At 33.0% G+C, this 12,317-nt stretch overlaps 2 protein-coding genes across 5 annotated transcripts; both read left to right on the top strand.

Moving 5' to 3' along the window:
• The first annotated feature begins 129 nt into the window (after positions 1 to 129).
• Positions 130 to 706, top strand: LOC124421925 (probable chitinase 10). Its single transcript, XM_046957636.1, has 2 exons — positions 130 to 274; positions 446 to 706. Exons 1-2 carry the CDS (start codon positions 206 to 208, stop codon positions 605 to 607), a joined length of 231 nt encoding a protein of 76 aa, XP_046813592.1. The 5' UTR covers positions 130 to 205; the 3' UTR covers positions 608 to 706.
• Positions 707 to 851: 145 nt separating this feature from the next.
• LOC124421914 lies at positions 852 to 12,254 on the top strand. Of its 4 annotated transcripts, XM_046957614.1 has the most exons (28): positions 852 to 1,887; positions 2,330 to 2,788; positions 2,990 to 3,310; positions 3,412 to 3,583; positions 3,649 to 3,957; positions 4,048 to 5,094; positions 5,364 to 5,432; positions 5,623 to 5,775; positions 5,901 to 6,812; positions 7,042 to 7,133; positions 7,224 to 7,372; positions 7,486 to 7,596; positions 7,687 to 8,031; positions 8,106 to 8,320; positions 8,405 to 8,517; positions 8,592 to 8,736; positions 8,813 to 8,913; positions 8,986 to 9,161; positions 9,249 to 9,535; positions 9,623 to 9,830; positions 9,907 to 10,090; positions 10,223 to 10,435; positions 10,514 to 10,642; positions 10,980 to 11,141; positions 11,258 to 11,407; positions 11,525 to 11,756; positions 11,842 to 12,021; positions 12,092 to 12,254. In XM_046957614.1, the coding sequence occupies exons 1-28, from the start codon at positions 1,819 to 1,821 to the stop codon at positions 12,226 to 12,228; spliced, it is 6,840 nt and encodes a 2,279-aa protein (XP_046813570.1). In that variant the 5' UTR covers positions 852 to 1,818; the 3' UTR covers positions 12,229 to 12,254. The 4 variants fall into 4 exon arrangements, with proteins under 4 accessions (XP_046813570.1, XP_046813571.1, XP_046813572.1 ...); XM_046957615.1 differs by lacking the exon at positions 5,364 to 5,432; XM_046957616.1 differs by lacking the exons at positions 5,364 to 5,432; positions 5,623 to 5,775; positions 5,901 to 6,812.
• Positions 12,255 to 12,317: the final 63 nt, after the last annotated feature.

Here is a 12,317-nt window from a genome sequence, read left to right on the forward strand (position 1 = left end):
CTATAAAGTCGATACAAACTTATTCGTAACGTGAGCCAATCACAATTAAAACAGGATCGATAACGCGGAAAAAAAGAAATAATTTCCGTGATAGCGAATTCTAATAATGATAAATTGTTTTCCTTATTTTCCGTGTCTCTATATAAAGACCATTCCTTGATCAGAGGAGGCTTAATCACGATTGTGAATCAAAGGACGAATCAAGATGAAGTTTAACGCTATTTTATTGTTAGCACTCCTTTGTATGAGTTTATATCTATTTGAGTATTCAGTGGTAAGTGATTTTTCTAAATCTCTTTTATTTTTTATTCATTTAATGAAAAAATCAAGTATCGTACGAAACAATTTATATTTTTTTAAATAATATATCTAACAATACGAAACAATTCGAATTTTAAATTTGGAAAAAAAAAGAATAATAAATAAATAAATTATATTTTTTTAGGCTCAAGTTATGCCATATCCTGGTGATTGTACTAAATATCAACAATGCGATGCTAGTGGCTGTTTTGTATTAAGTTGTGGTGCTGGCACCGAATTTAATCCTGCGATTGGAACGTGTGATTATCCTTTGCAAAATCGGGATGGCTGTAATAATCGAGGATGATGAATTTTTTTGGAAATAAAACACACGTTACATATGTAAATATGTTATTCGAGAGAAATAAAGATAAAATAAATGAGAGCGTATTATTATAGAATATAAGAATTTTTCGCATATTATTGATACGGCATCCTTATGATTAATTTTGAAATTGATTCATTATCTGCATATTAAAGTATTAAATGCTTATTATCATTGTAAATCAGCGTATTCTTTACGTGATATGCATTCTATTATTAGCGTTAATAACATTTCATATATATGGAATGAAACGTTGGGAAATTCCAATAGAAATCGAAAAATACGAGGTTTTAAAGAAAATCCTTTTCCGATATACGTAATCTTATACATTAATCTTCTTGAGAAATTAAAAAATACAATACATCCACAATTTCTTTAAGTGATCAGTCACCAAGTACGTCACGGGATTTAAATGTAAATGCGGAAAAATAAATATTGTTTTGTTTTAAAAAAAGGCAAAATTCTTTTTCTTGCTTTTTGTTCTCTTATTATCGACTTAAGATAAACTAAAACGTAAGAAAATAAAATAAAGCTCTCACAAATTTTGAATGTATAATGTTGTTACTTTTTCCCTTGCGTTTACATCGAGCTTACGTCGGAATCTTTATGAGCTCAATGACTAGTAAAACAAGAGGCAATTTACTCTCGCGTAGAATCAATTGGCAAATAGTTCTGTGTGCATTTGCTCGATTACTGTGTATACACGTTGACACTGCGTGTAGTCAATAAAGATCTTTCTTTCTCTCTCTCTCTCTCTCTCTCTCTCTCTCTCTCTCTCTCTATCTCTCTCTCTCTATATATATATATCTCTCTTTCTCTATCTTTTTCTTATCTTTTCTTATTTCTTCAATGCAATCTTCGCCTTACGTTCTTTTACGATGACGATCACGCGACCCTTGATCTGCCCTCTAAATCGATAACCCTTTTCTTCTAAGAAGTTATACACATTAGATTTTTGTTTTTTTTCTTTCCTCCTTTTCCCTCTTCAACATCTTTATTTTCTCTTTTTCTCTCTCTTCTCTCTCTCTCTCTCTCTCTCTCTCTCTCTCTCTCTCTCGTCTCTTTGGTTTATCTTTCAGAAGAAAACAGTGTCTGTGCAAGCTTCATTAAAATTGTATTCAATACCGACCGATTTTATGGTGAGTGCGTGAGCAATAGTGTGCTATGCTACATGTTTCTCGATTGTATTAAGAATGACATCGTGGATCGATCGTTTATACGTTATATTCTGTCTGGTGTATCTTGGAACCTTCACTTCCGCGGTACGTGAAAAAATTCCTTTTCAATGTCATTTCTTTCAATGTTATTCAATCTGAAATATTATATTTTTCGAAAACTCATCAACTTCATCATTCCGTTTTTAGAGATATATTTGAGTATACATATCTTATACTTTGAAAATTATTTATACATTAAAATGATATATTTAATATTAATTCATTGATAGTTACTATGTTTTAATTTTCTCATATTGTTAATTGTAACGATTGGAATATCCGTCGAATGAATAATTTACTGAGATAAAGTTTCTAGCATAAATAAGAAAAGATATTTCAATATTTGAACAACTGTTTTAAGAGAGCCAATTGCTTTAATTACAAGGGTGAAAGATCAGTAGAAATACTACTACTACTACTAATTAGTATATTCTTAATGACTTTCTCTATCGAATTTTACACAATTATATAAAATATCGATCTGTAGATATACGATCCGAAAGAAATAACAACGAAAGCGTCGAATCGTCGTGAATTATCGTTGCCTTGGTATCTGAACGAAAAAGATCTACAGCCACCCGATGATTTAGCTCGATCTGCTAAATGGTGGATTGACGTGGAAGAGAGTCAAGTAAGGAAGCCTGTTATCGTGAATTCAAATAGAAAATCTTGGACACCATGGCGTAAAGCTTCTGGTAGCGAAATTGAACAACGCACAGAGATAGATGATCAATTCGAACAGAATCACGATCAAGATCAATTTGGTCAAATTGACGATTGGAAGCCTTTTCCAGAAGATCAATACAAATATGGTTCTACTTCTAAAGATAATAATGTTTATCAAGATCACAACAATTCTGAAACTTCACTAAAGGAATCAAAGCACAAGTTACCCGTATATAACGATCAAACTCTGTTATATGAAGGGATCGGAAGTGAAAGCACGGTAATGTTACAATTTTGTTTTTTTGGTTAACAGCGAGACTGTTGATAATAACTCTTTTTAATTTGGTTACATAAATGTTTTGATAGTACGATTAATAAAGTTTATATTTAATTTATATTGCTATTACAATATAAATTCTTCATTCGAATGAATATTATATAAATATACGCATATCAATCGAATATTTTGCATTGTTTTTAGAAACCGAGAAAAGAGACAGTCTTATTTTTGTCTCAACCCATATTGACAGTAGCGCATTACGATTCTCAATCGGGTGTACGATGTCCAACTATAGAATCTACTGGTCAATTTGTTTATCCTCCCGATTGTAAATTTTTTGTCAACTGCTGGAAAGGCAAAGCGTTCGTTCAACCATGCGCTCCTGGTACTTTGTTTAATCCTGAGACATTGGAATGTGATTTTCCGCATAAAGTTAAATGTTACGGCATAGAAGAGTCTGATCTTATACGTTACTCAAACGCTTACTCTTTGAAAATCAACGCGGAACAAGGAAAATTACAAGTACGTATATATATTCATCTTAACAAATTTGTGTTAATTCGTTAAGCATAAAGAAAAATATATATATTTATTTATTTTTTCTTTGATTTCTTTGTTAATAGAAACCACAATGTCCATCTCACGTGACAGGTCTTATTGCGCATCCTACAAATTGTGCCAAATTTTTGCAATGTGCCAATGGAAACACATTCGAGATGGATTGCGGTCCTGGTACGGTTTTCAATCCTGCCATCAGCGTGTGCGATTGGCCTTACAATGTGAGAGGCTGCGAAGGTTAGTGTGAAATATTTGTTATATGATGATAAAGATATAAATCAATATTCTGTTTAAATTAACAGATGCGTTAAAGTCAGAAAAGGATACAACAAAGAATCCTAAAGTATCACCGAATCAAAGTTTTCATGATTCTTATCACGATCGTACTAATATTTTTGTTGATCGATCGAAATATAATACACAGCCATCCGTAAAAAAGATCGAGTGTCCTGCTGATTTTACAGGATTATTACCTCATCCAGAAACTTGTAGAAAGTTTTTACAGTGTGCGAATGGTTTTACGTACGTGATGGATTGTGGACCTGGAACAGCTTTTAATCCACTTATATCGGTATGCGATTGGCCTCACAAAGTACCAGCTTGTAAAAAAGGTAATAATCAATTATAATTATTTAAGGTTTAAACGACGATAGTATGCTTTAAACAAAGTTGAAATGATATTGGTATTACTGATTTGTCAGAGGAAACTTTAAAGCAAGTTATGACAACAAGCAGACCTTGGCCGCAACATAGCCGAGGAGATCCAGGGTCTTGGCGTGAACATCCTCGATATAATCACACTTATAATCGTTATGATCATCATGGTCAAGGTTCTTGGAATACCGAAGTTCAGCCTATGACTACGACTGAATCATCAGAATTACCGTGGAGGCCGATAATTCAAAAACCAAGTTATATTCAACAAAATCAACATAATTCTATGGGATCTACCAATAACCGCAATAGTCAAATCGAAACGTCTCAGGATCATTTTCATCATCAAGGCCATCATTACGATAATTTTTCAGGATCAGAACAGTCTACGACCAGAAAGGATTGTAATACTACGAATCAAATGGCACAAAGTCAAGACCCTTGTGATCAACATTATCATTATCATCAGCATCATCATCATCATCATTATCATTATAATAATTCTAATAATTCCCAATACGAAGGTGCTAATAGAAGAATATCTGGATCTAATGGATACCAACAAGGTTCTTCAACTTCACATACCACTGAAGAAACATGGAATGGCAATCCTTTGAATCATGAGCACAATCCTCAGATAAATAATGACGAATTTGACAATCAGCAAACGCTAAATACGTTTAGAGAAATTAATAATCACTCAAGAACTGAATTAACAACGATTGAAGATAAATTGATTCGGCGTTATACACCTCATGGACCAATTAGAAACAAATTCAATAGCACTGTTCAAACGCAGGATAGAATCGACCCTGAACTTTTTAATAGAGAATCGAATGAATCTACAACTTTGAAAAGAAACATTTACAATTTGCCCGATGATATGAAATTTCGAAATAGAACGAATAGAACTTTTGATATACGAAATGGAATATATTTCCCAAAACCAAATCAAAATAATATTACATGGAATCGATCAATTTCACCCGAAAATCGGCCACGTGTTTTCGTTCCTGACACATGGAATAATCAATCAAATCAATCAAATCAATCACAAATTCCTAATCAACCATCGACTCGGCCATGGAATCAAGGTGATTTTGTATTATGTTTTAAATGAATTCTTGTCTTTTCTCTGCGGTTTTTTATTTGATTATTTGAATAGGTCGGCATATAAACAAGAATGCAAATATTTGCATGGCTTTAAAACGATTTGCATGGCATGATGAGAGTTGTTCAATTTATTTTGATAGCATGTTGAATCATATGGGTTACTCTCCAAATAAACGGGTTAGTATTGTTAATGCTCGATCCCCAAATAACAGTTATATAAATCCATATTGGGAAATGTTTTATCTGAAAGGATATCATCGTACGAATGAAGAAGGTTTGTTCTCTGAGGATGAAGAATCAAGAAAATATAAAGAAAATGGTAAGCGATAATCGGTAACCAAAAAAAAAGGGTATTTGATTACGTTAAATTTTAACATGATTTGCAAGCTATAAAACTAACTTTATTATTTATGATATACAAAGTTCTATTATATTATCTATATAAAATAATATATGCCCTATTTCTTTTTTGAATCGTTATAATCGTTAAAAACCATATTGATATATAGATATGATCGATAAAGAAGAAAAATTACGTGAATGGCTTGCGAGAACTAATATCCATCAACAAACCACGAATGACAAGGAAGTTGATTCAAAAATGGATAAGTGGTCAACTAAAACCAATATCTTTTTACAAGCGAAAGGACAAGTATCGACAGGTACGCTTATATCGAATGAAAGATCATTGTTTTATAACTATTTACGTATCTAAAAAAAAATTGTAAATTCAATATGAAGTAAGTTATGCTTTTAATATAAACGTTTAAATTAGTCTTTTTTTTAGATGATAGAAATTCAACACAAATTTCTAAAAAACCATTCTATCCGTACGGAATATACGTTAATTATAATGGTACAAAAGGCCATCTTATCACAAAAGAGTTAGAGATTAATCAAGGACATTCGAGGACTAAAACTTATAATCCCAACAATCAACAAACACCTTTCTCTTTTAATCGAACTTACGGCGGCATTTACACGCGTACGCCATTACATAATCAAGATATTTCTAAGAGTCCTATCGTTCCAAGTAATCATTATCCTATACGGTTTACTCCGAATTCTGTAAATATTCCGCAACCATCCGACGGTGATTCTATTAAGCATTCTTTCAATCAGTCAAGATCGACGGATTTAAGAGGCGCGGCTAGTCATCATTCTACTGGAAAAGATTTTCATCCGGTTTCTAGTCAAGCTATTGATAGCACGATCAATCGATCAATTACAATACCGCAGCTCAATTCTCATCGTGCAGCCAATCGTTCAATTAAACAATTCGATGCCTATCCATTAATTTCCGAGAATGTTATAACGGAAAAGATACCGGATGTTTATTCAAAACCGTCCAAGAAGAAAAGTATTTCTGTTTCACAAAATATTCCGGAAAATCAAAGCAATCCTACCGATCCTAATATATCGTTCGAATATGATATGGTTGAACCACAGTTTAACGATACGAAATTGACATTTGAAAATGAAAATTCGACACCGATATCCAACAAGGTTATTCACGAAGCTGATGTAGATCCATATGACGTAGATATTCTAGAAAATAAAGAAACTTGGAAACCAATATTGGTTTTCGAAAATAAGACTAAAGTCGCGAGCAAGAATGATTCCTCTGTTATCATGAGAATCAATAAAAAGAACACGGAGGTGGATATTTTTAATATAGAAGTACCACCTTATCGCGATGGTAAGTTGCTCCGATTTAATTCTAATTTTATTACGGATAAAAGGGTAAGAATTTTGTCAATTATAATATCTAAGCTTTTTCGTGCATGTTTGTGCTTTTGGCGCATGATACTGAAGCGATTGATCTTGGGTGCAAGTTCAGACTATGTAAACATTCTGTAAAATAATTATTTTAAGTATAACGCGTTAATAATGTTTTAAATTTATATACATATTTTTTATATTTATAGAGGAACCTCCGTTTCCTGTGTACTACATCCCACCAGTTCAGTCACTGTCACATTTGAAAAAGACTGAACCATTTACACCGATTTCAGGACAAGTCAGTATCTTATTAAGATAAATTGCAATTGAAATATATTAAGTTTAGTTCTTTCACAGTCAATAATATTAATGTTACGTTATATAATAGATTATACGTCTCAGAGGTGGTTCTGGTCCAGCAAATGGCTACGTTGAAGTTCAAGGAGCTCAACCAGGTTGGGGAATAGTTTGCGATTCTAGAAATAGTTGGATGCTTAAAGAAGCTCATGTAGTTTGCAGACAATTAGGATACACTAGGTATATTACTTTGTTAACGTTCTTGATTTAATATAATGAAGATAGGATTCGCCTTAAGATTACAGTGTTCATGTTGAACATCCCTTAAGATAATATTTCTTTGCGATTTATAGAGGCGCCGAAATGGCTTGGCAAGGAAGAAATAAACGTAACGGAATGCCAACTTGGATTGCAGCGAATTCCGTAACTTGCTCTGGAACTGAAAACAGATTTCAATCGTGCAAGTACGTTTATCAGGATATTTCTATCCTATAAATGAAATTGTACGATTCTTCCGTCTACATAAATTCTTAAAAAGAAAATAATTGTTATAGATTCACTCATGGACAAGAGTGTCGTGTGGAAAGAGATGCAATAGGTGTCAGATGTTTACCAAATCGAATAGCACATTGTCGTAAAGATGAAATTCCACACGAAGGTCAATGTTATCACTTGGCCGATTCTAATACTGGATTAAATCATGCAGAAGCACTTCAATATTGTATTAAAAGGGAAAGTCGACTTATTGATATTACGAGTCAAGATGAAAACAACTTTGTGTCGGAATGGTTGTTACAATTGCATCCAATAATTGGATCGGTTATGACTTCCGGAGTTGGTTTTACTACATTCAATAGGACTTTGTGGCTTTGGGAAGATTCAAGTCGTGCAAAATTTAAGTAAGTTCGATCGTAAACATTCATGTTTATCTCTTTATTTTTGTTTTTCTTCTTAACAAAGATACCATTTATAGATTTACAAAATGGTGGCCAGGTTGGATGGAAGATAAGAAATTGCCACCTTGGGTGGGTTCACGTCCAGCTTGTATAATTATGAAACGAAAGTTTCCTTGTCATAATCATCCTGATTCGATTTGCGTTGCGGATTACTTCTTTTGGGATATTGAAGATTGTGCTACTTCTGTGAAGGGACATTCCTATATTTGCAAAAGACCATACGATGACATTAGTATGTACAATCATTTATAAGATTTAATCTGAAAATTCATAACGGTCAAGTATAAAGTATTTATTACAAGTACTTTTTTTATAGGCTGTGTTTATGGTAAGGGCAATCAATATTTTGGAACTGCAAATGTATCTACTTCAGGCAAAGAGTGCCTTCCTTGGGGCGATAATAGAGTTTTTCCTTACCTCAATGTAAATGTATGTATTAAATCTTTTATGAGAATATTTAATAAATTACAATACTTTAATCATCGAATATTTTTATGAAATAGGTAATTAATCGTGAAGTCAAAGAAAAATTGCGATCCCACAATTACTGTAGAAATCCAAATCCGGAAAAAGAATCTAGACCATGGTGTTTCATAAGTTTTTACGGAGAAAAAGAATATTGTGATATTCCATCTTGTGGAAAAATTGGTAATTTATTTTTTTTTTTTTTATTATTTTAATTTTATAAATGTATTATGAAAAAAATAATGGGATTTTATTTTAGGCTCGAAGAAATTACTTTTAAGTGGTCAATGTAAACCAAAACACTTCGAATGTTTACCTGGAGAATGTATCCCGTCACCGTGGGTTTGCGACGGTGAAGAGGTATGAAAATGATCTTTTTTATTTTCAAATACCGATGATATAAACTTGAATTAACTTCATTGATTTTTATAGGATTGTACGAACGGTGCAGATGAGCGAGCATGCATGAATCATTTGGATCTTTATCAGAAATTTGCAAAGCATAGACTTGAAGGATACGATGTCGAAAAGTGGTTGAATGCACCTTTGAAAACGTGTGCTCTAAGATGTAAAGAAGCTGATTTCACTTGTCGCTCATTCGCTCATAAGTATGTTTCTCAACTTACTCTTATATTTGTTAGAAAAATTTCAATTATTGATATGTATGATATTTTTTTACATTTGTACATTTTTAGGGCTAGTGAGAACATTTGTTTGCTGAGTGATAGCAATATCGGTTTGACAGGAGCTTTAAAGCCTACTAAGGAATTCGATTATTATGAAATGAAAGAAAGAAGTGTTAATTGTGACAATATGTTCATCTGTGGAAATCGCAAGTGTATCAATCAGACGTTGGTATGTAATGGAAAAAATGATTGCAACGATCGTACCGATGAAAATGTCTGTACTGTGGAAAATCTCGATTATGCTATTCGGCTTGCTGGCTCGGATAATTTTGACGAGGGTAGAATCGAAGTTAAAGGTAAATAAGGAAAATTAATTTTTCGATTGGTAAATCTTCATCAAATCGTTTGGCTACTCGATATTATCGTTAATTAATTTTTAATAGTTTGGGGCATATGGGGTCAAGTTTGTGACGATGGTTTTGGTATGATTAATGCTGGAGTTATTTGCAAAGAACTTGGTTTTCCGCTCGGTGCTTTGGAAATTAAACCTGGAGGATTTTATGGTAATTTAGATCCACCAAATCGATTTATGGTAGACCAATTGAAATGTCGTGGCAACGAAACATCGTTACGTGAATGTGATTTCGAAGGGTACGTTGATATTCCAATAAATAAAGAAGATACGATGTGTGAATGTAATTAAATTGTAATTATTGTAATTCTGCAGTTGGGGCGTTCATAATTGTCAACCGGAGGAAGCTGTAGGAGTAGTTTGCAAAACAGCAGTTGATAGTTGTCAGGAAGGTTATTGGAAATGCGAGAACAGTCCGGAATGTATACCTATAGCGTTTATTTGCGATGAGGTTGCAGACTGTTCGGATTATTCGGACGAAAGTGATGAACATTGTAATGTAAGAGATATGCTTAACTTTTCATTAATGGAATTTCATCTGATTATCAATCATCTCATAAATAGGAAATAATAAATAAAAAATCGTTTAAAAAATCGAAAATAATTTATTTTAATTTCTTTATTAAATAAGGCTCCATTTGAAATTCGTCTGGTAAATGGTAGCAGTCCATTGGAAGGCAGAGTAGAAATTCGTCATCACGGTATATGGGGCACAGTTTGTGACGATGATTTCTCTGCTGCTACAGCCAGAGTAATTTGTAGATCTTTGGGATATGGTGGTGTCGCAAAAGCAAAAAAAGACAGTTTCTTTGGTCCTGGACAAGGACCTATTTGGCTCGATGAGGTATGTTTTTTGTAATTTTGTATTCACACTCGTTTTGTTTCTTATTTAAAATCATCCTTTCGATTTTATTAAAATTAGGTTTCTTGTCGTGGAAACGAAACTCAATTGAAATATTGCTATCACAATCACTGGGGACGAAACAATTGCGATCACAATGAGGATGCAGGTGTAATCTGTTCACCTGGAGCCGTGAACAATGACTCCGAGGTAACTCGAAATAATTTCTCTCGGACTAGATCCTAATTTGTATACATATTTAGTCGAAACACAATGATTTGTCTCTTCTACAAATTTGTGATTTCTAGTCTTGTAAAGTAAACGTAACCAAAGATCTAATTTTATTAACAATTTTATAATTCACCTTTACTATTATCTATTATTAGCGTTTAGAAATTTAACTTATTTGTACAATAACGGCAAATAAATATAAATACTTTGTAATTTCTTGACACGATTGTCAGTGAAAATAAATATTAAAGTATACAATGCATACGAAGAATGATTACTACATTCCTTGGCCCTGATTTACCTGTTGATCGTTCAGTTTTTCTCGGAAACGATGACCAATTTACCGGAACCAAGAATTAATGATGTACTACCAGCGAATTGTGGAAAACGTTCGGAAGATTTCAACGATGACGAGGATCTTATATTTGCTAAAGTGGTGCATGGTTCGATTGCACCAAAAGGCACATATCCGTGGCAGGTAAACAAAATTATTTAATAAATAATTTAGGAAAAATAAATGTAATAAAAAAATAATTACTTGAATCGTACTGTTTAAACATTGAATAAATTTGTTAAAATAATATAAATTGGTAGGCTAGTATACGAGTTCGAGGACATAGTCGATCCAATCATTGGTGCGGAGCGGTTATTTTATCGCCTTTGCACGTTCTCACGGCTGCACACTGTTTGGAAGGTTATAATAAAGGAACGTATTTTGTTCGTGCTGGAGATTACAATACTGAAGTAAGGAACATTTTCAAAATCAAATTTCTCTCTCTTTCTCTCTTTTTTTTTCTCTCTTTCTCTCTGTTAGTATTAATTATAGATGTAATTATCTTAGCAATTCTTAAATATATTTAGATACAAGAAGGAACAGAAAAGGAAGCGAATATCGAAGATTATTATATCCATGAAGATTTTCGTAAAGGACATAAAATGAATAACGATATCGCTCTAGTTTTGCTCAAAGGACGAGGTATACCTTTAGGCAAGGATATCATGCCAATTTGTTTGCCATCAGAAAATACGGAATATCCTGCTGGTTTGAATTGTACTATCAGTGGATTTGGCAGTATTGAAACTGGAAAAACAAGTAAATCATTATTGCGAATCTGTCAGTTTTCCTTTAATTATAATGATATTTGTATTCGATTATAATTATCTTGCTTTACTGTTAGCACCATCGAAAGATCTCAGATACGGCTGGATACCATTACTAGACCAATCGGTATGTCGTGCTGAATATGTTTATGGTCACGGCAAGATCAGCGATGGGATGGTATGTGCTGGATACTTGGATGAAGGTGTCGATACTTGTGATGGTGATTCTGGTGGTCCATTGGCGTGTTATCATAATGGTAGGATTCTTTTTCAAAATATTATTTTTTAACGTGTAATTTTGGACATTATATACATACTTTTGTATAGGTGCATTTACATTGTACGGAATCACGAGTTGGGGACAACATTGTGGGGAAGCCAATAAACCAGGTGTTTATGTTCGAGTGGCTCATTATCGACGTTGGATCGATCAAAAAATCATGGAATCTCTATCAGGAAAATAAACTCACACGAAAATTAATTAGTTCGACGAACGAGTTCAGCAAGTTCTCGTTGATAAATTTCTCACGTTAATTTTTTTTTTATCTTGGAG

The sequence above is a fragment of the Vespa crabro genome, chromosome 2, assembly GCF_910589235.1.
Source record: "Vespa crabro chromosome 2, iyVesCrab1.2, whole genome shotgun sequence".
Classification (NCBI taxonomy): domain Eukaryota; kingdom Metazoa; phylum Arthropoda; class Insecta; order Hymenoptera; family Vespidae; genus Vespa; species Vespa crabro.